Source organism: Octodon degus, unplaced genomic scaffold (assembly GCF_000260255.1).
Source record: "Octodon degus isolate 3935 unplaced genomic scaffold, OctDeg1.0 scaffold00176, whole genome shotgun sequence".
Taxonomy (NCBI): Eukaryota; Metazoa; Chordata; class Mammalia; order Rodentia; family Octodontidae; genus Octodon; species Octodon degus.
Window position 1 is genome coordinate 2,080,283 of NW_004524752.1, and position 27,949 is coordinate 2,108,231.

At 34.8% G+C, this 27,949-nt stretch overlaps 1 protein-coding gene and 1 pseudogene across 1 annotated transcript in view; one reads left to right on the forward strand and one right to left on the reverse strand.

Annotated features, from left to right (window-relative positions):
• The window catches only part of Xpr1 (xenotropic and polytropic retrovirus receptor 1), a 192,771-nt gene that overhangs the window by 58,200 nt on the left and 106,622 nt on the right, over positions 1 to 27,949 (reverse strand). Inside the window, exons 4-9 of the mRNA XM_004643431.3 lie at positions 25,251 to 25,474; positions 22,189 to 22,338; positions 21,597 to 21,680; positions 19,073 to 19,154; positions 6,084 to 6,274; positions 5,658 to 5,837 (exon numbers count right to left, since the gene is read on the reverse strand). Coding sequence (XP_004643488.1) covers positions 5,658 to 5,837; positions 6,084 to 6,274; positions 19,073 to 19,154; positions 21,597 to 21,680; positions 22,189 to 22,338; positions 25,251 to 25,474 — 911 coding nt within the window. The remainder of the gene's footprint in view (positions 1 to 5,657; positions 5,838 to 6,083; positions 6,275 to 19,072; positions 19,155 to 21,596; positions 21,681 to 22,188; positions 22,339 to 25,250; positions 25,475 to 27,949) is intronic.
• LOC105743840 lies at positions 8,783 to 9,592 on the forward strand (annotated as a pseudogene).

Genomic DNA, 27,949 nt, shown 5'->3' on the forward strand with positions numbered 1-27,949 from the left:
AGTCCAGGTGTGGTGGCACACATCTATAATCCCAACACTGGGGATGCTGAAAGCAGGAGGATCACAAGCCTGAGCTGCAGAGACCCTGCAACAACCCAAAACCTTTAAAAAAATTTTTTTTAAACACTCTGGAAGTATAGAGAACAAGTAGCTCTGTCAGAGGTAAGGTAAGAGAAAAACAGATCACAATCACTGACATTTACATAAAAAGTGATTTTAGATTTATCTGAATTCTTTTAAGTACAAATCTTGTAACTACCCCTCATTCTTTTCTTATTCTAAAGCCACTCAAATTCTCTACTTTTACTTTAGGGATTTTGATTATAATGATTTAAAAAAAGACTCTTGGAACAGTACTATGGAAGCTAGAGCAACTTTGAATATCTAATGTCTTAACCCCTATATTACAAATACCACTAAAGTTATTGCAAAATAAATATTCCTTACGTAAAATGCTTCAGGTCCAGAAATATTTTAGATTTTGGAATATTTTTATATATAGCATGAGACAGCTTGAACACAGGGCCCAACTCTAAATATAAATTTCACTTAGGTTTCATATAAACCTTATACAAATAGTCTGAAGATAATTGTATACAATTTTTTTTGTTTGTTTGTTTTGTAGAACCGGGGATTGAACTCAGGCCCTTGCTCTTGCCAGGGAAGTGCTTATTCTACTGAGCCATCTTCCCAGCCTCCTAAACTAATAAATTGCCCAGCTTGGGCTCAAACTTACTTACTTACTTTCTTTCTTTCTTTCTTTCTTTCTTTCTTTCTTTCTTTTTTTTTTTTTCGGAACCGGGGATTGAACTCATGCCCCTGCGCTTGCCAGGGAAGCACTTATTCCACTGAGCCATCTCCCCAGCCCCATATACAATATTTTTGGTATCCTTGTATTCTGATTGTGACCTGTCATACTGAGGTCAAGTGTGGAATTTTCTGCTAGTAGTATAATGTCAGTGTTTCAAAGGTTTTGGATTTTGAAGCATTTTGTATTTTCCAAGTAAGGATGTTTAACTGTGCAATGGATGCATTAATATGATCTTCTAAGTTAATACTGACAAAAAGCTAAAAAGCTAAGTTTTGTTTTCTTTTTTGCCATGGGACTGAACCCAAGGCCTCCTCATTGACCTACATCTTCAGTCCTCTTTAAACATTTAAAAATTCTCAAACAGTGTTGCTAAGTTGCCCAGGCTGAGGAACTTGAACTTGTTGTGATCCTACCTCCCTATTATTCATCTTGTACTGTGCTCTTTATGATTTGAATATCTCATATAAAATAAACAAACTACACAATATTTCAGCTTGTATGTTAGATTTACTTAATACATTCATGTTGGGGGTATAATTCATATGTCTCACTGCTGGGCAGCTCTGAGACACTGGTGGTATATGCATGACTGTCTTACTGGGCCACATACAACAGTACCATTCATTGTTTGTTACCATGGTAAAGTCATGCAGGAACTGCTAGTGGTTCAAGCTTTTGGAAATATGTTAAAAGTCTCAAGGTACACCCATTTTCCTACAAATAACTCAAAATTGTCCTTTGTAAGAGTACTACCCCCTGTGTACAAATTCTTTACTCGTCAGTTGATAAACATAAGCCACTTCTAAGATCTAGCTGGTAATAGCTGTGGTTCTATAACAGGTATACAGGTATTTCTGTAATACAATTCTCTTTAACTCTTTCAAGCAGATACCAAGAAAGGGAATAGCTGGGTCAAATGGAATTTCTATCTTTGGTTTTTTGAGGAATCTCTATATTGATCTCCACAGAGAAAACCAGGGCTTTGCACATACTAGGCAAGTGCTCTATCACTGAAGAACAGCCCACCTCCTCTCAACCTTTTTTTGGCAAATGGTCTCAGTTGCTCAGATGTTTTGTTTAGAAAATCTGAGGTACTGCCTGTTTTCTAATTGGATTTTTTCAAGCACAAGGTCCTGAGTTCAAGTCTCAATACAACAAAAACAAAAAACACTCTAACTGGATTTCTTACTGGGACAAATACTAAAGAGTTAAGAAAAAAGGACATATGATCTAATGGATAATAAGTTATACTAAATTTGACCTATAATGTTAACATTATCAAGTAAATCATTATCTTAGCTTTTTTTCAGCTTTTCAAAAAGGAAAGATGAGTAGCATATATCAACTCCACAGAGTCCAGTATAAATACGAATACAAAAGATACCCACTGGCTATCATTGTGACCAAATAACATGTTTATCCCACCAAAAAATGGAAAAGAAAGTTTTATTTTAGGCAAAGGCTTTAACAAGTGGTTTCTGACAAATGCAAAGTGAGTGAAAACATTCTTGTTAATTCAATAGAAATGAATCAAAAGGAAAGTTTTATCAGTGAGATTTGAATTACAGTAAGTCGATGGTTAGTCAACTGTATTAAATGACATATATGACATTCTTGTTTATTATTACAAATATAATCACAATTCTGCTTTCCATATTTTACTGCTTTGGACAATATAGTTCATTCCTCTATTATTCTTAAATATTATTGTCACTCCATCAACAAATTCTCATTTATTAACAAACATAGAACAGATACACAGATAAATGACTACTCAATGGGGAATCCTTTTGCTAACAAGAGTGACTGGTCAAGCATGAACCACAGCTTGCTATTCAAACAAAGAAAGATGCATGGCGGAAATGCTCACTTAGCACACAATGTACACAACTATATTATCTTGTTTTTCAATGATGCAACTGTAGAAACACCTGAGTTTTTTTGTCTTCTAAAATCTCATTTGAAAATACTTTCATATGATTTCACAGGAAACAGTAGGAGTTTTTAAATACATAGTGTTTTACATATATTTTTTGGTGACCAGAAGAATGCTAGTCTTCTATGCAAATAATAGTTTAAAAATTCTACAGTCGTAATAAAATGACATAATTTCCAATAAGAAAATTTAATTTTAACTGGAAATGACTTTTTTTTTAACTAGAAGTCTCAAGAGATCAACTACTCAAATTTTTCTTTTTTTGCTCATCTCATTTTATTCATTCATTTATTTTTTGAGACAGGATCTTACTATGTAATTCAGACTAGTCCTAAACTCATTATGTAGCCCAGGCTGGCCTAGAACTCATGGTTTAGCTTCCAGGGTGTTGGGATTACAGGTGTGTGCCACTGTATTTGGCTCAAATTTTTGTCTTCAAAAACAAAAATATGAACAACCTTTCTTTAAAAAAGCATGTTCCTGGCTGGTGAGGTGGCTCAGTAGAATAAGCGCTTCCCTGGCAAGCACAAGGGTCTGAGTTCAATCCCTGGTTCCGCAAAAAAAAAAAGCATGTTCCTTAGGTGAAGGCAGAAGGTTCTGAAAGTGATGGTGTCCTTAATACTGATCAAAATACTCTTGTATATGTAAGTTCTACACTCATAAATCAAATCCAAAAGTTAAGCCTAGTGGTGGTGTGTGTAAACTTTTGCCCCCCTCTCCCCATTAATTGGAGGAAAGAGAATAACAATTTACACCAAAACTCTTGGCATAACGTGAAGGTCTCACAAGAACCACAAAATTCAAAACTTTATCAACTTTTAAAAAGAAAATTCAAGAGTATTCAAGCCATTTTTATTTTCCTTACTGATGTAAAAATTTATAGTGATACCTCAGTTGTCAACTGGCTCCAAGCTTGAACTTTCTACTATTCAAACAGCAAAGTTCAAAAGTTAGGAACACACTTTGTGTTTCTAACTTTCTTCAATACTCAAACCAAAAATCCAACTTGGAAAAAAATTGTCAATCAAGAATGAATCACACAGGGGCTGGAGAGATGGCTCAGTGGTCTAAAGCACCTACTTGAAACAAGCTTGGCAAAGCACAGGGACCGCGGTTCGATCCCCCAGCACCACATGCCAGCCAGCCCCGCCCCCTGGTGGGCTGAGATGGCCACACACACATACGATAAATAAATGTAATAAATAAATAAAAAATAAAATAAAATTTATTAAAAAAAAAAAAAAGAATGAATCACACAGACACAAAGGGGTGACACTTCAGTTTAATTGCCACTCTTGCCCAGATAACATAGTGCTTGTGTATGTTAAGACATTTGTCACTATGCTTTTATTGTTGCTTTATTTGTATAAAATATTGTAACCACAACTCCAAAGAAAGTTTGTGATACCAAGAGTAAGGCTTTGAGAAAACTGTGAGAACTAAAGAAAGAAATAATTGTGAATTTGTTAATGTCCTGGACAAATGAACTTATAAGTATAATTTTTGGGCCTCAGAATGAATTACTTGGTTTTTCATTATTTTTATGGGAAAAATATGTCCAGTTTTTGTTTTGTGTTCAAACACAAATTTGGAATAAAATGAGTTCAACAACTGAGGTATCATTGTATCTACCTTCCTAAAAAATAAAAATAAGAAGAAAAGTAATATCTTATGTCTTCAAACTAAAAAAAAAAAAAAAATCCAACACACATCGTTAAGAACAACAAAAACTCTGCTGACCCCTCCCAGGGGACATATAAAAGGTAAAAGAAAAAACTGTATTTCTCAAGAAGTTACACATTATTTAATGGCAAAAAGAACAAAGTAAATAATGATGGAAATCTAAGAAATAATTATATAATACTATTCTATTTTTTACTTTTTAGCAGTACTGGTGATTGATTATACCCAAGCCGGCTCTACATGCTAGGCAAGGTCTCTATCACTGACCTATCTCTTTAGCTTCCCCTTTTATTTTGGGACATGGTCTCACTAAGTTGTCCAGGCTATTCCTGAACCTGCAATCTCCCACCTCAGCCTCCCGAGAAGCTGGCACTACTAGCATGTGCCACTATGTCTGGGTAATATCAAATATCTTTAACTGAATGTCAAAATAGATGTAGCCTAATTTAGGAGTAAGAAGAAAACCTCTTCTTTATAAGATCAAAAAATGTAACTATCATTTCTGTAGGAATGCTATGTCCTACTGTTGAGACTGATTACTTTTTTTTAATGTATTTAGTACAGGGTCTACAGGGTCTCACTACACAGATCGGACTCCCAGTGTTCCTCTCTGTTTTTCAGCCTCCCAGTACTGGGATTATAGGCATGTGCCACCACACCCAGTCTCAATCCCGTCTCAGAGGGTTGGCATGGCAGGCCCAGATCAAACCCCAGGCCCTGCATCTGCCTAAGCAGGCAGCTTTAATTTGCTGAGCTATCTGGCTGGCCCTAGAGAGACTGATTACTTTTGAGATTAAGAAATGGGTAAAATGGAATAAGAAATAGAATTCAATAATCAAAGTTTCTCAAATTGAACTTGGTGATTTGGCAATATATTCCTACCAGTTTTAGGGAAACAATCTTTCCTAAATGGTAATGTACTAAGGTCTATGTTACCACAACTGTATAATGAAAACCAAATGGTTAAAATCTGCAAAATCATTTTAGTATCTGGCCAGTTTATACTACATTTTAGGAGGGAAAGAGATGCATGAGTGCTTTTCCCAGTAGTACTACACTATGTAACTTTCAGGACTATTAGTCACATGCTTTCTCTGCCCCTGATGTTGGAGTACTACTCACACAGACACAATGTAAATGGTACAACCCAGCACCCCTGATTTTACCTTGAAGAAGCCAATGACTAAAATTCTACTCTAAAAATGATACACAAGTTTCTGGACTTACCAGCAATTTAAGCAGCCAAAACCGAGATTTATAATAGAAAGTCTTGGTGGGGTTGATAAGAAAAAAAGCCATGAATCCATAAAGGACAAGTGGGTATACATATGTGGGAATGATACTAATTGGAGCAAAGAAGCAAGCTAGAAGGCTCAGGCACCACAATATTCCCAGGAATCCTGCAATCTAGTAAGAGAAAAAGAAGACAAAACAAGATTATTATGTTTTTACCATTAGTCAGAAATACTTTAATAAATTAAGGTTAAAAAATTATTTTTTCTTTCAGAACCAGGGATTGAACTCAGGCCTTGCACTTGCCATAGAAGAGTAATTAATATTTAAGTCAAGAATCTTTTTTAAGTAGAAGATGGACTTCGGTACTCAATAAACCAGCTATATAGCTACTTCATGGGAATTTATGTCTTGCTTTACCTCAAAGAGATGCTGATGAGACAAATTGCTTCTCGGATTAAGTTCAAAGATGAGTACATGATTTACTCCAGCCTGTCTCCAGCCATATGTGTTGATGCCCAGCAGAAAAAGGAATTCAATCAGAAGAAAACCACCCCGATAGATTCTTATCAAGGGCCATATACTTCTATTTGATTCAAGTTTAAATACAGCTGAAAGAATATTAATTTACAGGTTAGTTATAAAACCCATAATGTCTCATTTAATTATTTTTCATTCTCAAAAGACAGCCCTGGATATCTTAAGTGTGTCAAGAAGATGAAATACAAACAACATATATCAAATGCCTAAATGAGTGTCTAAGCCATTAAAGGTACTCAATATATATTAGTTTGTTCTACTTGAAAAAGACTTCATATATTCAACAAATGCTTATTAGATGTCCATTATACCCAATACTACTGTAAAAACTGGAGACTTAGTAATGAATAGAGAAGGGCACTATGATTGGAATGGACAAGAGATAAGAATGGATGAGTTGGCCAGAAGCAAAGTAGACAGAGCTTTGCTTAAAATTTAAGCTTTTACTCTGATGTACAAGCCAGTGGAATACGTAAGTGACATGACCTGAATAATGACTCAAAAGAAATGGAAAGTTGATCCTTAAATTCACATGGGACCACAAAATGTCCCAAATGGTCAAAACAGTTATAAAAGAGAACATACTTGTAGGACTCATACTGTGTGTGCAGTAATGATGTTGATGGTGGTGGTACTGGCAATAGAATCCATGGCCTTTACACTGAGAAACATCCACAGCTCTTTTTTTAATCTTTGATTAAAAGTCAGAATCTTGATAAGTTGCCCAAACTGGGCTGAACCAGTGGTCTTTCAGCCTCAACTGCCTATAATGCTGGGATTATAGGCATGTGCCATCATGTCTAATCAGTATATTTTACAGTTTTAAAACCTGGTCCAATGTCACCATAACCATAAAAGCATAAAAACAGACATAGGTAAATGGAATAAGACAAAAAGTTCAAAAATATGCATCTACAGTGAGTTTATTTTCAACAAGCATGCCAAGACTATTTAGTAAGAAAGCTATATTCTCTTCAAAACAGTGCTGGGACAACTAAATGTCCATACACAAAAAGTTTAAGTTGGATCTGTAATCTCACATGGTATGAAAAAAATCAATGCAAAACTGATTGATGACATTAATACATGAAACTAAAACCATTAAAACTCCTAGAAAAAAACAGAAGTATAAATCTTCACAATCTTCGATTTGGCAGTGTATAGTTAGTTATGCACCAGAAGTATATACAACGAGAACAACAAAAATAACTGACCTTTAAGAAAATTAACAGCTTTTATAGACTGAATCAATACAGTAAAAAAAAAATCTACAGAATAGAATAAAATTTGTAAACCATGTATCTGATTAGAGTCTTATATAAGATTATATACAAATCCTTACAACTTAATCAAAAGACAATCCAATTAAAACAAGCAAAAGCCAAGTATGGTCATGTATGCCTGTAATCCCACTACTTTATCCTCCTGAAGAAGGAGGATCTTAGGTTTTAATTCAGCCTGAGCAACTTAGCAAGACTTTATCTCAAAACAAACAAAAAACATCAAAGCAATGATAAGCAAATGATTTGTATAAAGTACATTTGTCTGAAGTACTTGTACAAAACACCAACTCCACAAAAAGTTGCTCAAGTGATTAGTTATTAGGAAAATGCAAATGAAAACACCCACTTACTTAGCTGTATATAATTTTAAAATGATGTGGAAAATTCCAAGTGTTGGAGAGAATGCACAGAAAACAGAATCCTCATAAAATTGCTGTTGGAACTGGAAATGGTATAACAGCAGTAGAAAACAATTTGGTGGTTTTTCGGACAGTTACACATGTACTCAAACAAATCCATGTAAATACATGTTCACAGCAGCATCATTCACAATAATAAAAAAATAGAAACAACCCAAATGGTCATTAACAGATGAACAGATATGCAAAGTATGGCATATATATCATAAAAATACTGAAGTATGACATATGCTACAACATGGATGAACTCTGAAAACATGAAAAGCCACATATAAAATGTTATGGTTCCAGTTACATGAAATATCCAGAATAAGTAAATCCATCGGGGCAGAAAGCAGATTGGAATAGCCATAGCTAGAGAGAAGGAAATATGGTGATACAGTTGCATTACTGGGTGATGAAAATTTTTATGTAGAGATTGTACAACAATATGAATGTATAAAATGTCACTGAATTATTCACTTTAAAATGGTTAATTGTTATACAAACTTCACCTCATTTAAAAATAATTGCAGGAGAAAAATAACAAATACATCAAGACAATATTAACTCCATTGTTAGGCACATGCTTTGAACTGTTTTACTAGTAGTAATAGATCACAATTCACAATTTCTTAATTCTGTCCTATTAACATCTGTGGTCAGGTAAAATGAAAGCTAAATAGTCTGGTTAGGGATCAAATCTTTTATCAGTCTAGCAGCATTAATCTTCTGCTCTACATATAAACAAATAGCCATGGAGAGGATTTCTGGTAGCACTGCGCCATTGTTGCCAATTCTTTCCTGCTCCCCAAGGTCCAGTCAGTGGGGTGATTAGGCTGTCAGTCTCCAAGCCAGGACTTGTCTCTTATTTAGCTCTGGGGAGCAATTGGCAGTCATGAATGAAGTAGAGGAGAACAACACTGAGGGCAAGAAGTCTCACTCTCAGTCAGAATCTCCAAACGGAACTCCCCATGGTCTGTCATGGATTTCCAAACACTCTGAATCCCATTTTTGATCAAGATCCAAATCCTGGTTGAGATCAAGGAGCCACTCTCATGGACATTACATTTGGGGCAGATATCACTCTGGCTCTCATGGAAGATGCTTTTGAAGTAGGTGATAGATACCAGAATACTGGCAATAAAGGAGCTGAAGTCACTCACCAACCTCTGACCAGAGAAGACATACAGGAAATAAATCCAGATCTCAATACTTGTCTTGGAGTACTTAGCCTCAGTTTGTACAGATCTTTGTGAAGTATTTTCTTGATACAGACCACTGAAAGGTGTCAATGTGGCTTATAATTGGTGAACTGGGTGGTTTTGAGGATTTACTTTCATGTATTTTGAGGTAATAGATGACTCAAAAGAGGCTATGCAAAAGAGCAAATGGAATGGAGCTAGATGGTAGAAGAATTCACGTATATCATTCTATCACTAAGAGAAAGTACACACCCAGACTAGAAATCTACATCAGCACACCAACTCATAGTGGTGGCGGCAATGGTGGAGATAGAGGTGGTGGCAGACTTCAATGTTCTTACTAAGATAGAAGATATGATAGTGAGTAAGACAGATATGAAGACTATAATTACTGGTAAAGATCACCTTCTTACTATAGCAGATTCCTACAGCCCAAGATGCTACTGACAACAGAACGATTGCACTTAAGGACTTCTTTCATATTTTTCCTTTTTTCTTTTTAAATTCGGATTTCCCCAAGCTTCTCATCCTTCCTACTTCTTAAAAAAATACATTTTTTTTAGCATATACATTTCTTCAGTTTATACTGCTGTTTTCCACCTCTATTATTACACATAATACACTTACAGATATAATTGCATTTGGATCAGTCTTGGTACAGGGTCTCACCACACAGCTCACATTCATAATGACCCTCCTGTTTTCAGCCTCCCTGATCCTGGGATTACAGGCGTGAGCCTGGTCTCTGTAGCTGGCTCAGTGTGCCTAGGGATTGAACCCGTCTCTATGCTTAAGCAGGCGCTTAGTCCAATGAGCAAGCTTACCAGCCCTCTAGTGTTATGCTTTGCAAGTGATTTTTTCTTTGCCTTTAGAGTGTTAACTCCCAGCTACTTGTACCAGTGAAACCTTTGGGTCACATGTTGTATTAGATGTTACATTAGAGGTTGTCTGGGGTGGCAGGGAACAGTCATATAGTTCACTGTAGGAAATTTGAAGCTTTAGAAGAAAATGATTGGATATTTCTTTCGAATAACATAATTTTTGAACTCTGAAAATTAAGCCATGTTTTAGAGATGAAAAACTTGTGGACGTCTTCAAAACATGGTTTTTTTTGGTTTTTTTTTTAGGTACTGAGGCTTGTAATCAGGACTTTGCACTTGCTGGGTGGGCGCTTATTTTACTGAGCTATCTCCCTGGCCCCAAAATATGTTGTATTTGAAATATATCTGTTACATTTTACAAACTTAAATGTGATTTTTATGTTAAAATTACTGAAGTTTAAACGTTCCCTTAATCAGTGAAGGGCAATATTTATTACCTACAGCAATGGTGCAATTGGCTATTAATTGTATTGGCACCTTGGTTAGTATGCTATTATATATTATTACAAGTCCCTAGATGATACATGTGAGGGGAAAAGTCTCTTCAAATGTGTTAATTTCTTTGGAAAAAAAAGTTGCCAATAATAGAAATATATATATTCATACAAGATATGTATGTATTTATAAAACTTGATTTTTACTTGATAGTATGAGAAATAGAAACATTCGGGCTTTTAATCAAGACTTTTAATAACCATACTCTTAAATAATATCTTTGAACTGAATAATAAAAGAGTCAGTTTTTTTAAAAAACTGGAAAACCATTATAAAAGAATAAAATGTTATTTCTGAATGAAAAATATATTTGCTAAATAATTAAGTTAAAAAAACAGCAATTGTGGTGGATTGACAACTGGTGGGCAACATGTAATACTCAGCTGAACTGAATCAGTGTGGTGCTAGGTATGGAAGGCCCACCTGAGGATTGTTGACAACATAAAAAGGAGAACTGAAGAGGAAGAAGTGGAGCTGTTGGCTCTCCTGGAAGAGCTTGTCAAACTGGCTTTCCTGTTATGAACGTGACTATTTTCATCATCAGAGTTTGGGACTTTGTTGTTACCAAGAATGGGGGCAGTTCACTTAGGGGGAGCTCTGGTTCTTTCTTTGGGGGGCGGAACTGGGGATTGAATTCAGGCCCTTGCGCTTGCCAGGAAAGTGCTTATTCTACTGAGCCATCTCCCCAGCCCCTGGTTTTTATTTTGAGCATTGCTTCCTGGCTCCTAAGGAGAAGATGGTGCACTGTTCAGTCTCCACTGTTGTGCTAGCTTTCCTGATACAAACTTGACTGTTTTCACTGTCAGAGCAACTTTGGACCTTGTTGTAGCTGAAGATGGCTGTGGTACTCTTTGAGGGAGCTCTGACCCTTACTTTGAGCATTGCTTCCTGGCTCCAGTACAGATTCCTCAGCCTGCTGATACAGATCCTTTGTCCTGCTGGCACAGACTTTCTAGCTTCCACCACTGACCTTTTGGCCTTCCCAGCACAGATTCATAAAACAGACTTGCATGACATATTGTCATGGGCTCTAGGCCTCCAGGTGGACTTGTAGGAGGCATTGTCATGGTAACTCTTCAGCTGGTCTCATGCAGAACACTGCTGTGGGATCCTCTCAGCTATATTCTTTGGCTCTTTAATGTGTGGACAAATTTCCTGTACTATTTTGTACTTGACTCTTTGGGTGACTACTATAAAATAATCCTATAAATTATGTGTCCTATATTAAATTGTTTCCCCTGTAAACCCTAACCAATATAGCAGTCTTAACTGTAACAGTCAAGATTTTCATTGAAGACCAGAAACTTCAAATTCATAGAAATCTAAAATTTAAGGACATAGATTACTAATACATTGAACTTTTTTCTAGTGTCATGTCCCTGGAGCAAACTTATGTAAATGTAGTGGGGGTTAATTAAGCCACTCTTGCTAGAAAAGGTCACTAGGAAAAATTCTAGGGAATTAAGACACAAAATGAATTAGTATCATTAATAAAAATATCATCTTTGTGATCCATCAGCCCGTAGAATTAGAGATACATACTATTCTAAACTCTCTGTGGCTTTGTGAATTTTTAATAAAAAATAGCTTACATTCATCAAGTGTTTATTCTGGGCTAAGCATCATGCTTAGTACTTGACATGAATAATATTAATTCTCACAACAGACTATAAACTGGTTTTCCTCATTAAACAATGAAAAAAAAAAAAAAAAAAAAACCCAACCAAAATTCAGTTAGCTTAAGTTACTTGCCTAGGCGTAGTGATGAACCTCTGGCATGTGTGCCATAGCAGGTTCCCACTGACGCTCTCAAAGGTTCACTGTCACTGGCTAGGGACACAAGAACTTAACTTTAGCAACCTGGCTCTAGTGCCTGCCACTCTTAACAATGAGATTACATTACATATAAACTACTATGTCTGTTTTAAAAAGAAATAGAAGCATACCCTACTTAAATAGTCACTGTGTTATAATAGGTTCCCAAATCAATTTTCTTTAAAAGAATATTAAAATATTTAACAAGGAATATATATGAGAAAACTCACATATTACAAAGGATATAAAGTCCATAGTTCCCTTTACTAGAAGATACCATGTTAACAATGTTGTCTATTATCCTTCAAGAAATTCCTTATGTACAGAGAAATACTGAAGAACTTAAAAACAAAACAATCATCAATTATAGTTAGAAGCATAATATGCATTCTATTCTAATTCTTGCTTTTTAAAAATCCTAGAATGGTGTGGATGTGGCTGAGTGCTAGAATTATGGCCTTGTGCACAAGGCCTTGAGTTCGACCTTCAGCACCACACACAAAAAAAATTGTAAAAAAATTAAAATCCTGGAATGGAGATTTTCCCTATCAACATACAAATCTTACATTCAACATAATATAAACAGCTTACACTGGATGGGTATGTGAGTGGTTTCCAAACGTTTGCTAGTGTAAAGCATAACGGCAATGAATATCCTCCCCTCTGTACATGTCTTTGAAACCATGAACAAGTATGTTGTAAGTTAAATTCCTGGAAATAAAATTACTTCACCAAAGTTACTGTATTTAAATATTTTCACATATGCCACAAAATTATCCAAAAAGAGTACCATCATTAATATTCTTACCACTAGTGCATAAGTATCTATTTTATACCCTTTTATCTACTGTAAATGGCCAAGCCAATAACTGAAACATGGCTTATCATAACACATCAAATAAAAGTTATTGAGAACCTACAAGACAAGTTTTTAAAAACCTGTATGAGAAACTTCACATTCAGAAGAAAATTCTGAAATATGTCATTTTCAGAAAAATTTTAAATACCAGGTCATGTCTCGAGAAATCACAGCAATTATCACATAATTTTTTATGTGAATACTAAAAAGAATTGTACTTGCACATACATTACTACTGCCGTGTTTCTCTTTGACTTCTAACACTGTTAGCTCCTAAGCACCCACTGAGAACAGATACCTGGCTTTAACTATATTTACCCTCCATCTCAACAAACAAAAAGATCAAACAAGGCAGGGTTCTGAGATAAAACAGAATGTATATCACTAAATAAATTCACAAATTATAACCCTCCCAAACAAAAACTATGATAAAAATAGTATATTTATTAAACAAAACAAATTCTCTTATTCTTCTGAAGAAAACAAAAAAGCCCCTCTTTTTAATTAATTCACATGATGATACCACCATACTCATCTTGGAAACAAAAAAGTTCCATCCACAAATGTGCTTTTCTATAGAAATAACAACCTTCAACACACACCTCATTGGAATGAGGTAGTGCTTCACAACTACAAACATATCTTATTTACACTTCTCCTCTGATCTCTATAAGCTGCCAACTGAAGCACGACCTGGAACAATATATTCTTGTTCAGAATGCCTCCCTTCCTTCTCTGCTTCCTGGCTGCCATGGGTTAAGCAGCTTTTTCCAGCCATCCCCTGTGCCATGCCATGTCTGCCTTGGAGCCTTCCAACCATGGACTGAACCTCCTAAAGCCATGAGTCAAATAAATCTCTTTTTCTTTAAGGTCTGAGTATTGAGTCCATTGTCTCAGCAAAGGGAAATAACTAATATAGTTATCAAGCATAATCACAAAACACATAAAATATACTTGTTTAACAAATAAAATTCTAAAAGTGTTATAAGTTTAAGGTATTTAATTCAGCTAGCAGATAAGGAAACTGAGATGATTGTACTAATAATTTCCATCAGTTTTTTTGAAATAAGCAGTTAGTATTTAAAATTTTCACTTTGACTAACTGTATACTGATAATCTGCAATCTAAGCAACTATATTGAGTATAGCAATCTGTAATACAAAAACCATAGTCAAATACCTCTCATCTTGATCTTTGAAATGTGTACAATTTCTAATGTCTTATCAATTATCAATATACTCACTTTAAACTAAATTTAAGGAAAAAGTAAAAAGGAGAAGAAAAAATTAAAGTTTATTAAAAGCAAGTGCTGGGGCTGGGGAGATGGCTCAGTGGAATAAGCGCTTCCCTAGCAAGTGCAAGGGCCTGAGTTCAATCCCTGGTTCTGAAAAAAAAGCAAGTGCTAATATTCAATCATTTGGCCAATCTCTCATAACTGTATCAGTTAATCTGAACAACAGATTTGATGATAAAAATAAGTAACATAACAACCATTGTTAATTTGCTATTCTTGTTTTAAAAATCTGTAACATATCTATTGTTGTATTTTACCCTGTTTCTTTCTTGGTTTTTGCTATTCATTTTTGCTTCAAAATTAAGTTCCAAGGTCAGTTAAGGCTCAGGACATATGAGAACTTGTACTGTAATGTCATGTAACTCGGTAGTGTCCCAAATTTTCTGATCAAGGAGATTATGGGGCCAAAGAGAAAAGTGATCGATGATGCAGAGTGTGCCTAAGGAGAGTCACATGGAGAGAAAACATTCTCTCAGGCTTTCACAGAGAGCACATTGGCCAAGCAATGGCCGTGACTCATCCACATGGCTGACACTGACAAAGGTTCTACAATCTGAGGTACAGGATCTCAGGATAAATCCTAAGGAGATTTCACTGACCTTATCAAACCCAAAAGCTACAACTCTTGTTGCATAGGTCCTGCCTTACCTTAGTCTTAACCATCCAGCAGAAAAGTATAAAAACGAAGTATAAGAAGTAAAGCCATGCCGTTACGTTGAGCTGTAGGAGACTCAGGTCAACAATTTCTGACATTGCCAGTGAAGCAGAAGACCCAATACTATTATGGACTACTGGACTCTTTTAGAATATTTTGCTGAGTTTACACACCTATAATATTCAAATAACACAACTAAACAAAAAAAGGGGATACAGATGAATGTCCATTTTGTATCTGTGTATTCAAAATGGTTAGGATAGATATATAGTTACATTCTCTTAATGAATAGAGGGATTTGTTGTAATAGTGTTTGTAAATAGGATATCAAGTCTGCATCTTGTACAGCGATTAACCACTAGGAAGAATGTATACAATGTGTTAATTATTGAAACTGTCCTACCAATTTGGTTTGAAACTGTCTCATTGCTATTTATTTCTCAATAAAGTTATGGAAAAAAATAAAAAAAAAATAAAGTAAAGCCATATTAATATGCTGAGCTGTGAACGGCTCAATTCAACAATTTTTGCTGATAACCCACTACTATTGTGGTCTGCTGGACTGTGATGGATTGTTTTGCTGAATTCACATACCTATAGTATTTAGATGCCAATGGAATACCCATCCCTGACAGGACTGAACAAAAAAAGGGGATACAAAGGAAGGACCATTTTGTATTTGCATATACAGAATAGTTAGGAAAGATATACAGCTACTTTTGCTTAATTCAATGAGAAGAAAGATTGGTACTAATAGTATTTGGACAGGATATCCTGTCTGCTTCTTGTGCTGTGGATAACCACTAAGAAGATAACAATGTACAATGTATTAATTATTGAAACTGTCCTATTAATCAGTTTTGAAACTCTCATTGCTATTTGTTTAATAAAATAAAACAAAATAATAAAAAAATTAGAAAAGAAAGAAAAGAAACAGATGAAATTAAAGTTAATTGTACATCTCAAAAAAAAAAACCCCAAAACCAAAATTAAATTAAATTAAAAGAAAAAAGGAAACCGTTTCAGGAATGTTAAGGAATTCTTTTTTTTTGCTCTGAATGCCTTCAGGGCAGGTTTGGCTGGCTTGAGTTGTGGGGATCTAACCACAGCAACCTGAGCCTGACTGCTTTGTGGAAGCAGCCACTTAAAGAACTGAGCTAAGGGGCAGGCCCCCAAGGAATTGTCTTAAAATCAAAACAGGTAACAGTTGGTTGGGTTGGAACTCAGGCAAGTCTTCTGCATAAGCTTACAAGAGATAATACTATTAATTTTTTATAACTGATAGAAAGGAGATCTTTAATGATAAAAACAAATTATACTGTTAACAGGTAAAATTCATATGATCTTGAAAGCTTTTATAACTTGGAATACAATTTCCTAATGCACAACTGACAATATCAAATGTATTTATAAGGAATAATGAGTTCTATAAATTATTTCTCAAATGTCTGCTATATGCTTGGACTTTGTTAGGAATCTAAAATAAAAAAGGAAAAATACATAGTCTCTACAATCAAAGAGAGATGTGACAGTGATATAAATCTTCCTGTTCATGTAGCATTGTGATCATTACAAGCACAAATCGGAAGTTACTGAGCAGTTTATTTTATTACTAACTTACACTTATCATAAGCATAATTAATTATACAAACTCCTGAGGTATACTACATTTATTTGATACTAGAAGTCTTGAGCCAGATGTGGCGGTGCATGCCTGTAATTCCAGCAGCACTTGGGAACCTGAGGCAGGGCAATTCCCATGAGTTTAGATCTAGCCTGGGCTCCATAGATAATTTAAGACAAGCCTAGACTAAATAGAGAGACCTTGTCTCAAACAAAAAGAATCTTCAACCACAGGAACCTGAGATTTTGCGTGTTTTTTTTCTTTCTTTCTTTCTAATAGTTTTGTGTTTTCTGTATATCATTTAATTTCATCTCTCTCCTGCTTTGTCATTCAATTTCTCCAATAGTTTTTGAGTTCCTACCATATGCCATGCAGTGTTCTGTGCTTGAACAACACTACTGAGAAGGAAAGGCAAAGCCCATTTATCAAAGGATTTGCATTTCAGTGGGAAAACAGATTAAGTAATATATATATATGTAGATATATATATATATATATATATATATATATATATATCTACATATATGTGTGTGTGTATATATATGTAACTTACATAATATAAAGTCATAATTTTATGTACTCTAAAGAAAACTAATGAAACTTAAGTGGACAGAAAGATATAGATAGAATATTTTAAAGTAGGGTGATCAGGGAAGGCCTTAACTATAGAGGTAGCAATTCAACAGAGACCTACACAAAGTAGTAAGCCATGTAAATACCTTGGGAAAGAACAGCCTTCTAGGGCAATAGCAAAGACTCTTAGATAAGAATGAATGTGATATGTTTAAAGAACAGCAGCAACACAAATTTGGTTGAAAACAGTGAAACTCAGTTTCACTGAGTATGTGAGGGAGAGTCAACAGATACAAAGTCAGAAAGGTCCAAGGAAGCAAGATCCTCTAGGGCCCTGCAGGCTATGGTAAAGTGCTGGAGTTGTATTGTAAGAGAAGCTATAAATGGATTTTCAATAGAAAAAGACTTTAAAAAATTTTTTATTCAGGACAGGGTCTACAGGGTCCCATTTATAGCCTCCCAAGTGCTGGGATTACAGGCTCGCACAACCATACTCGTCTCAATTGCCATCTCTGCACACCCTGGGGGCAGGGTTGGCAGGGCAGGATAGGGATCAAACTCCAAGCCCCTGAGTCTGCTTAAGCAGATGCTTTAATCCGCTGAGCTATTTGGCTGCCCACCCCCCCCTTTTTGAGACTAGTTTAGGCTGGCCTTGCCCAGGCTGCTCTTAGACTTGTGGTGATCCTCCTGACTCAGCCACCTGAGCGGTGGAATTCCAGGTGCCAGCATTGCCTGGTTAACTTACTTTTTTTTTTTTTTTCAGAACCAGGGATTGAACTCAGGCCCTTGTGCTTGCCAGGAAAGCACTTATTCCACTGAGTCATCTCCCCAGCCCCTTAACTTACGTTTTTTAAAGAACACATACTGCTGGTTGTAAGGAGACAACAGTAGATGCAGGAAAACATGTTCAAAAGGTTGTTGTGGAGTATTAAACAAGAAATAGTTTTTTAGACAAGCATGTTAATGAATATAGTGACCATTCATCAGATTTAGAAAGTATTTTAAACACAGAGCAACGGGTTTTCTGATGGATTAATATGGTAGAATGGAGGAAAACAAGCTGAAAGTTTTTGGCTTGAGAAGGTAAAGCAATTAGGCACAGCATTTGCCTAGTGTGAACAAGGGCCTAGGATTAATCCCCTGGCACTACCCAAAGCCAAACCAAACCAAGATGAAATGAAATCACTGTAAAACAAACAAAACCAAAATAAAAACAAATTACGAATTCTTCTATGTAAATATAAGTCTATTAGAAATCCAAGTAGCCAATCAGATATCACTCATAGGAGAATCGCATATGAACTTTATACTCACAAATAAATAAAACTGCCTAAGTAGGAAATAAATGTAGACTGTGGAGATAGCCTCTTGGTAACATACCATTTACTGATGTTGAGAGTGCAATTGCTACTATCAATCCATCCTCCCACTTTCTAATTTTCAATGTCTACAAACATTATTTTAGTGAATAAATTTATAACATAAAAATGTATCTTCATCTATGTTCAAAGGAACTGAAATTCTTGACAAATGAACTCCACAGTAAATTGTAGTAAAAACAAGAAAATTATTGAGTAAGAGGACGATATTTTAAAGAATAACTGTACCTAAGGGAAAAATAGACACAACAAATGATCAAAAAAACTCCGCATTTATGAGAACAAAACACAGTCCTGATAAACTTTTTAGCAGCTCTGATAGACACATGCTTAATTCTTTATAGAAGGGCAAAATATGACTAATGCATATTAGTAAGAATTAATTAATTCAAAATTTAAATTACTTACCTGCAAGCACAAGGGTAATATTTAGTACAATGAATATTCCACAAAATAGACCAACTCTAAAAGTGGTCCATGCTGGTGCAGGCTGTGGACAGAATAGTAGCATTTTTAGTATGGAACAAAATATCACATGTATTTAGTAGTATCACCCTCAAAGTTCTCCAATAAAAATATTTTATCATCTGAATTTTTATAAATCTGAACCAGAGAATCATGCATTCTGCATCATCCTATAATAATACAGAAATGAGTCATGAAACAAGTAAGATTACAATATCAGGCATCAAATGATTTTATATACATTAAAGGTTTTGTTATAAGAGATATTTAAGTTCAAATTTTTTTTTTAAGTTTGTTTTTTTTTTTACTGGGATTACAGGTGTGTGCCACCACGACTGGACTCCATTGCCCACTCAGCGTGCCTGGGGGCAGGGCCGGTGCAACATGTGGTGCCAGGTATTGAACCCTGGTCCCTGCGCTTACCTAAGCAAGCACTTAGTCTGCTGAGCTATCTTGCTGACCCTTAAAATTTCATTTTTACAATACATACATTTCTAAAATTTTTGTCAGTATCACCCAGTTAGAGTTACACATTTGGTACTATGAATAGAGATAATGTTAAAAATAAGATCATTTATTCTCCAAGAGCACTTATGCTATTATCCTGGGAATTTTTTTTGTTTTGTTTTGTTTTGGAAGTGTCTTTGTTATTTTTTTTTCCATAATTTTATTGAGAAACAAATAGCAATGAGACAGTTTCAAACCAAATTGGTAGGATAGCCTGGGAAATTTAAAGTGAATTCTTCAAGACATACTAGTTTCAAAAAATAATTTTCGTTATTACTAATTTTACATCTATGAAGTGATCTTAAGCATTACTATTTTCTAAAATAAATAATAGGAAGTACCTTAGATTTCACATGGTAAGAGATAAAAAACATGGAGACAATCTCATGAACTTTGTAGTGTTTTTAGAATTAATATTTCATGAAAAATTTCAAGCTGCCTCCAAAAGCACTGAAACTAACTTATTATTTATCAGTAAAAGCAACTGGTATTGTTAAAGAATAAAAGCACTGAGAAGGAATATGGGTGGGCCAGGAGTATAACTCAGTGGCACAGTGCCTGCCTGGCAACCATGATATCCTGAGTTCAATTCCTGGTATTAAAAGAAAAAAGATAAAAATGGCATGACAAGAAGGAACACGGTCTTTTGTCCTTTCAAGAAAGGATTATCTTTAGTTTCAAAAACTGTGCAGTTTATCCTATATACAAAAGAATGAATACGATATATTTAGATTATTTAGAAATAACTAACAAAGTGAAATTAGTATTCATCACACTCACCTTGAGAAGTACTAACTCCAAAATCTACCCCTATTTCAGAAAAACACAGTACAAAATAAAAATAAAATCTCAGTTGTTTTGGTATATGGAATCTAACTGTTCTATCACTATTGATTGAAAACACTATTTCTTTTCCAATGACCTGCTTGGTATCTATATTGAAAATTAGTCATCCATATACACGTTAATTTACTTTTTTGACTCTTTATTTGTTCCACTGAAGTACATTCTTTTTGTTGATACTGGTATCACACTGTCTTGATTACTGCAGCTTAAATAATAAGTTCTGATATTGGGTAATGTTAATTTTTAAATTTAGTTGTCACAAAGTTATTTTGGCTATTCCAGGTCCCTTGCATTTCATATAAATTTTAAAGTTAGCTTATAGTTTTCAATATAAAGATCCTTTACATATTTTGTCAGAATTATTTCTAAACATTTCATAATCTGAAAGTATTATAAACAATAATTGAATTTTTTTGATTTTTAATTTTTCTTGCTGACACACAAATGTACAACTAACTTTTCTACACTGATATTGTCTCCTGCAACTTTGTCAAACTCCCTTATTGGTTCAAATAGTTGGTCTATTGATTTACTGTACTTTCTACATGGATCATCAAGTTAATGGCAAAAAATAAAAAATAAAAACAACTCAAAACCTCACCAGTTTTATTTTTCCTTTCTAACCTGAACGTCTTCTATTTCCTTTACCTTATTGTACTGGCTATTATCACCTTATCAAATGTTGAATAAAAGCACAGTGAACATGCTTTTATATTCCAAGTCTTGGAGAGAAAGCACTCAGACTTTGCTATTAACTATGACATTAATTGTAGGTGTTTTCTTAGATACCATTTATTAGAATGTGGAAGTTCTTTCTTGTATTAATTTCAATTCTAGTAAAATCACAGAAAATATTTTGTATGACTTAAGACCTGTTCTATGACATAATTATATATGTAAATGATTTTTTGAAGGTGTAACTATGATGTAGACATTTTTTAATAAATACATTTTTGGTGTAACAGCAGTATTCTATATGAAGTTATGTAGTATACCAGCACTTTATAATTCATTGTAAACACTGGCTAAAATTCTTTTTAGGGTAGCATAGCCAGCAACCAACAGACTGCTTTGATTAAATAAGCAAACAAACTGGTTGGAAATAAATACTAACCTGAGCAGCTCCCAAAGGGGGGACACGTAAACGCTTCATAGCCTTTTGTCTGTCACCATCTTCAAGTTCATTGGTTACTACAGCCTAAAAAGACAAGTTATCAAGTTTTGACATGTTATTCTAAACATAAGTGATATGTAAATAATTCTGAATCATTATACATATAGTGTATATTATGTGACACATAATATGTATTATGCATTATATTCTGATAACCTCTTGGTGAACATATACAGCAATAGAAAAAATCATGAATAAGAGATGTACAAATGGAAAAAGAAAATGGAAATGTACAATTCTTTTTTATTTTTTGTACCAAGGATCAAACTCAGGACCATGTTCTTGCCCGGCAGGCGCTTATATGACTGAGTTAATCTCCCCAGCCCATAACAAAGAAATCAGGAGCAGGGATTACAATGCTTACTTCCTTTCTTCCTTTCTTTTTTTTTTTTTTTTTTGGCAGAACCAGGGATTGAACTCAGGCCCTTGCGCTTGCCAGGCAAGTGCTTATTCCACTGAGCCATCTCCTCGGCCTGTACAATTATTTCTATAATATGTTAGTAAAACGTGTAAATGAGTAGGGCTACTGTACCTCAGTTTCAGAGATGAGCTGGTTGATTTTCTTGCATATATAAAATGGGGCCACTTCTACATGAGCAACTCGCCAATCTGCTCCCCGAGACGTTTCCAGGATCTTGTCATGCTTTTTAAGAATTTTTCGAAACCCTGTAAAATTCAGATTCTATGGAAAGAAATGAAATTCAACCATAATTTTTACTATTATCAAAGAAAATGAGAAATAAAGACCAATAAACACTGACAGAGATAACTGGACAAAGACTGCTACCTAAGGAAATAGCTATGCTTTCATAAAAGCATTTACTATTAAGAGGACAAGACATTTTTGTATTATTTCGCTTATTCTTTTCAAGGTAGTATAGTATTGGTAACACAGAGACTGAACTACAAATTCTATTATTTCTCTCCCAAAAAACACAAAGTCCTAAGGCAAAACATTTGCAGTTTCATTTCTTTATGACTGTCTTCAAAACAGATTTTGTATTATTTTGCTCCTTTGGCAAAAAGAATATTTTCAGAAAACATTTTGATCTCCCCTCCACCAGGCAAGCTTGTAAACACCTGCAATGAAAATCATCTAGTTCTCTTAACTTTCATCTGTTTGGGGCAGGAGTGTAACACTCAGTAGAAAGAAGTAATTGTGCATACAGGATTCAATTAATAATGGGCAGGAGCTCCCTCTTTTGCTCACTTTCTTCAATATTAAAATACTGTATTTTTCCACATTCTTGAATTCTGTTGTTGTTTGCCTGTTAGCTGAAAAGGCAGAAAATTGTCACTTTGTAAGACTCGATCTGTAAGTCAGAGATCTCCTAAGTTTGCTCACCATACAGCTCCATTAGTAAAACATTAAGCATTCACTCCAAAATAATATTTGCTTCCTTATTTGTTTACAATTTTTTTCTCATACTTTAATGTACAATCTTAAGTGAATAAAAAAAGTTTTCTCTCCAAGACTCGGAATATAAAAGCATATTCGTTCTGCTTTTATTCAACATTTGATAAGGTGATAATAGCCAGTAGAGTAAGGTAAAAAAAGGAAATAAAAGGCATTCAGGTTAGAAAGGAAAAATAAAACTGGTGAGGTTTTGTGAGTTGTTTTTATTTGTTTTTTGCCATTAACTTGATGATCCATTTAGAAAGTACAATAAATCAATAGACTATTCAAAACAAGGAAGTTTAACAAAGTTGCAGGATACAGTATCAGTGTAGAAAAGTTAGTTGTACATTTGTGTATCAGCAAGAAACAGCTTTTCTGGTAAGAACATAACTTTTATAATTAACAATTACTTCTGCTTTTCAGGGAGCTTTTTTTTTTTTTTTTCTTTTTAAGAGGATTTTATAATGACCCAAAACAAAAGTTGCTGAAAGTTAACAGAATGTAATAATGGCACTGTCCTATAACATAAAAGGGTATTAGTAAACCATAAAATATAAATGTTTTTATAGCATCAATGTACTTTGTTTCTTTTTCAAAATTAAGTTATAAAACTTAAAAATAAAAATTAAGTTATAAAGTTATGGATAACCCTGGCACAATAGTGCACACCTAAAGTATCAGCACTATGGGAGGCTCAAGAGGAGGATTGCAAATTTAAGCCTGCTTGGGAAATTTGGCAGGACCCTGTTCTCAAAATAAAAAATAAAAGTAGCTCAGTACAAAAACCCTGAGTTCAATGCTCAATACCAAAGGAAGGGGAAAAAAGCTATGAATAAAATTTCAAAGAAAAGGGATTTATCATTATGTATCTTCTATTATTCCTTTTCTACTAATTTGTTTTTATCTGGGTTCTTTGATATAATATTAAATCACTAAAGGAAGTAGAATTTTGAAAGGGTAATAAGCACATGCATTAACAAATTAGATGAATAGAGATATGGGACTTTAATTATCTTTGATTTTAAAATTCTAACAGCCCTGGGTAATACTTTTTGTTGAATCATTTTTATTGCATCATCTGATAGTATCCTAACCAAAGAGAAGTAAAAATCACAAGAATAAAACAGAAAGCCTACAGTAACCAGATTGCTCTAAAGAGCAAGAATCCCTATTTAAATATTCATTATTGAACAAATTATGTGTGTCCTCACTCCCTCCTTCCCTCCCTTCTCTTCCTTCCTTTATATCACTGGGGATAGAACCCAGGGGTATATCCCTCAGAACCTTTTATTTGAGACTGGGTCTCATTTTGTTCCCCAAACTGGGCTCAAAGTTGTGATCCTCCTGCCTCAGCTTAACAGACTGCTGAGATTACGGCCATGCATTACTACATCCGGCTAAATATGTTTTTAATTAAATTCTTGATAAAATTTAATTATGTAAACAGACATAAAAGAACTATAAATGAACAAACATTCCATATTTCCATAATTCAGTATATATGGTACTTCACTTTTTCACATCAGGTTTTTAAAACATTGAATGATATAAAAGGCTAGATTTTCAGTTTCAACATTTACCTGGTGCAACCTAATTTTCTCTTTAGAATTTTTTAAAATATCACTATATTGCAGTCTGGAGGCAATTAAATTTAAAAGATTCTTTTAGTTGCAAGCTGAAAAGTCAAAATCTTTTATTTTATTGGTATTAGCTGCAGAAATGTTAAATGTCCAACTGCTGTTCTTTTATTTTATTAATGTACATAGCAGGAACATTAACTGTTCAGTTGCTTTTGTAGAAATTTTGCTAGTGGTTAAGAGGAACATAAAAGCTCTTATATATCCAACAATAGAGTAGCATATATTATTATTATTATTTTTGTTTTGTTTTACTTACCACTCTCAAAGCTGCCTTTAAAAACAGGAAGCAAACTGTTAGTCTTAGAGTCAAGGAACACCTTTAAATATTATACAAATGTAGGAAACTAATCTTCCAAAATAAAGTTTTGTTAACACCATTTTACTACTTCTAATACATAGTTTCTAGCTAATAAGAACAGCAAAACCCCCAAGAATAAAGACAATTAATGACTTTCCTTTTTGGAATGACTAATTGGTATAGCTCAAGGTAATTCTATTTATTGTAATTTCTCATTTACTTAAAAATGCCATTTTCCAGGATTAGAATCTAAGTACCTGATAGTTCTGCAGCAGGATAAGACTGAGGTAGAACTCGCTGAAGGCCAGTTTAAGGTCTTTAATATTTCTATGCTGGACACGTTCCTCATGGGACAGGTGGAAGACTGGCTTTCTGCGCTGTCGCAGCGTAGTGACACCAGTGCTTTCTTTCTGCGCATCCAGTGATGACTGAAGCTCATTCTGAAGTGTAGCAAACCTGCGCTGAGCCTCTGCGAGCTTCTCTGTAAGAAATAAAACACAACTGTTAAATCAGTAAAGTTAAAGCTAAAAAAACTCTCATTGGCTTTTTGAGTTTTTACTACTCAGTTCTCTTCTCTAGATTTTCTAGAAACAAATTATTACATGGAATATTTAGAATTAGATAGGAAAAATATTCTGGTTAACATCTCCCTTTCCTTTTATCTCACACTTAGGGCTGGCCAAATAGTTCAGCAGATTAAAGTGCCTGCAAGCAGGTGCAGGGGCCAGGGGTTTGATCCCCAGGCCTGCTGTGCTGGCCCTGCCCCCAGGGCATGCTGAAAAGGCAATTGAGACTGGGCATGATGGCGCTTGCCTGTAATCCCAGCTCTTGGGAGGCTGTAAATGGGTGGATCACTATGAGTCCGATCTAATAGTGAGACACTGAACACTCTGCAGACCCTTCTCTAAAATACATTAAAAAAGCAACTTTTTTCTCACATTTATTTCCCTTCAAAATTGTATTTTTTTTTTGATAGATCAAGAGATAAAATGAAAAGAGCTACTAAGAATGTTATGGTGTCTAACTGTTCCCCCAAAGCTTCATGCAGTCACTGGGGAAGCTTCTAGAGCTTGTGATTAATTCATGACCAAATACTGGGACTATGGGTTTGATGGCTACACTTGCCCTGGGGCAGGGAATCTGCATACAAATGTCAGGAAGGGAAAAAGGCTGGCTACCTGCCACAGCTGCTGCCCCTCCCTTTGCTCTTTGCTGTTTTCCCACTGCCATAAACAGCATGTGCCACTGTACTTGGAGCCTGCTGAGTATGGACTGGTACCTCCACTATGAGCTAAATAAACCTTACGTTCCTTAATTCTGGATGTCAGGTATTTTGTCCCAGTAACAATAGAAAAGTAACTAAGACACTACATTAAAATTATACTCACCATAGCACTGAGCTGAAACATATTTCTGGAGACTCCAAACACCATGGTAGTCCTGCAGCCAAACTGTAGATTTATGGTGTTCAGGTGATAGCTACAATATTAACCCAGGTTCATCTCACAATGGAGCCAGTAGTCCTTGGACTTGTTCTATGAAATTGTCTTATTTCCAGAATATAAAACTGGAATAGATATACTAGGCCACAAGTAAAATATCTATACTGATCCTGACCTAGAGGTAAGAAACACTACAGTAGGAAATCTTAAGTGGAAGTTCCTTTAACTTTCCATTATTCAGATAAAATTGCAATGGCTGGTGGCATCACCACCAGAAACTTGAAAGACAAATAGATGGTTAATGCCTAAACATCACATCACCATTTAATGTAGCTATATATATGTAGAAGTTGGGTGAATTAGATATTCTCTCTGCTGGCAGCTGCTATTCTGGATATGGTATCTTCATGGGAGCTTATCAATATAGTCCATTACACCTGGTATACAATCATGTATCTGATAATGTTGGTACTGAACTACAATACCCAATAATGCAGCTATTCATCAGGCAGACCCAGCACTGACTTGCCCTGATATGTTACCCACTGGGACTGGCCAGACACCTTGTTGTAGGCTGAGTGCACTGGACATCTTCTGTCTTGCAGAGGACAGAGAATGCTGTTTGGAATGAATGCATTTTTTATACGGATATGCTTTTCCTGTCTGTAATACTTTTGTTAGCACTACCATGTCCTGAAATACTCTATTCATTATCATGGTATTCCATATAGCCTTGTTTCTTATCAAGCAACTTTTACATAGCAAAGGCAAAGAATCAATGGGATCATTCCCATGACATTAAAGAATTTTATCACCTATTCAGAAACAGATGGCATAATAGGTTTAGTAAAGATGAGCTGGGAGACAAAAGTCTAAAAAATACAACATATAATAAAGAAACCATTACATAGTATTGTCTCTACGATAACAAAAATATAAAAGCCTAAGAATCAAGGGTGGGTTTTTCTTTCTAAATCTAATAACCACTCATACAATGTTAGTTTTCCAACCTAAGATGTCAGCTTTGCCTGTTAAGTTCTCAAAAGCAGAAATATTTCTATTAAGAAGAATATAATTGGGGGCTGGGGAGATGGCTCAGTGGAATAAGCGCTTCCCTGGCAAGCACAAGGACCTGAGTTCAATCCCTGGTTCCGCAAAAAAAAAAAAAAAAAAAAAAAAAAAAAAAAAAAAAAAAAAAAAAAAAAAAACAAACAAAACAAAAAACAAAAACAAACAAACAAAAAGAATATAATTGTTCTCCTGAACTGGAAGACTACACTGCTACCTGGCCACTTGTTGCCCTTTATACTATAGACCCGAAAAGCAAAGAAAAATTTTAATCATTAATGTAACTACACAAATACAAAGGTAAATAACCAGTGTTGCCAACATAGTTTTGGATACAGATTTCTAATAAATTACAAAAGATTCAATACTTTATTCTAAGTTTTGTGTTACATGGCTTTGCTCAACAAAGTACTGTAGGTATTCTTCCTGAGGACATTTAAGAAAGG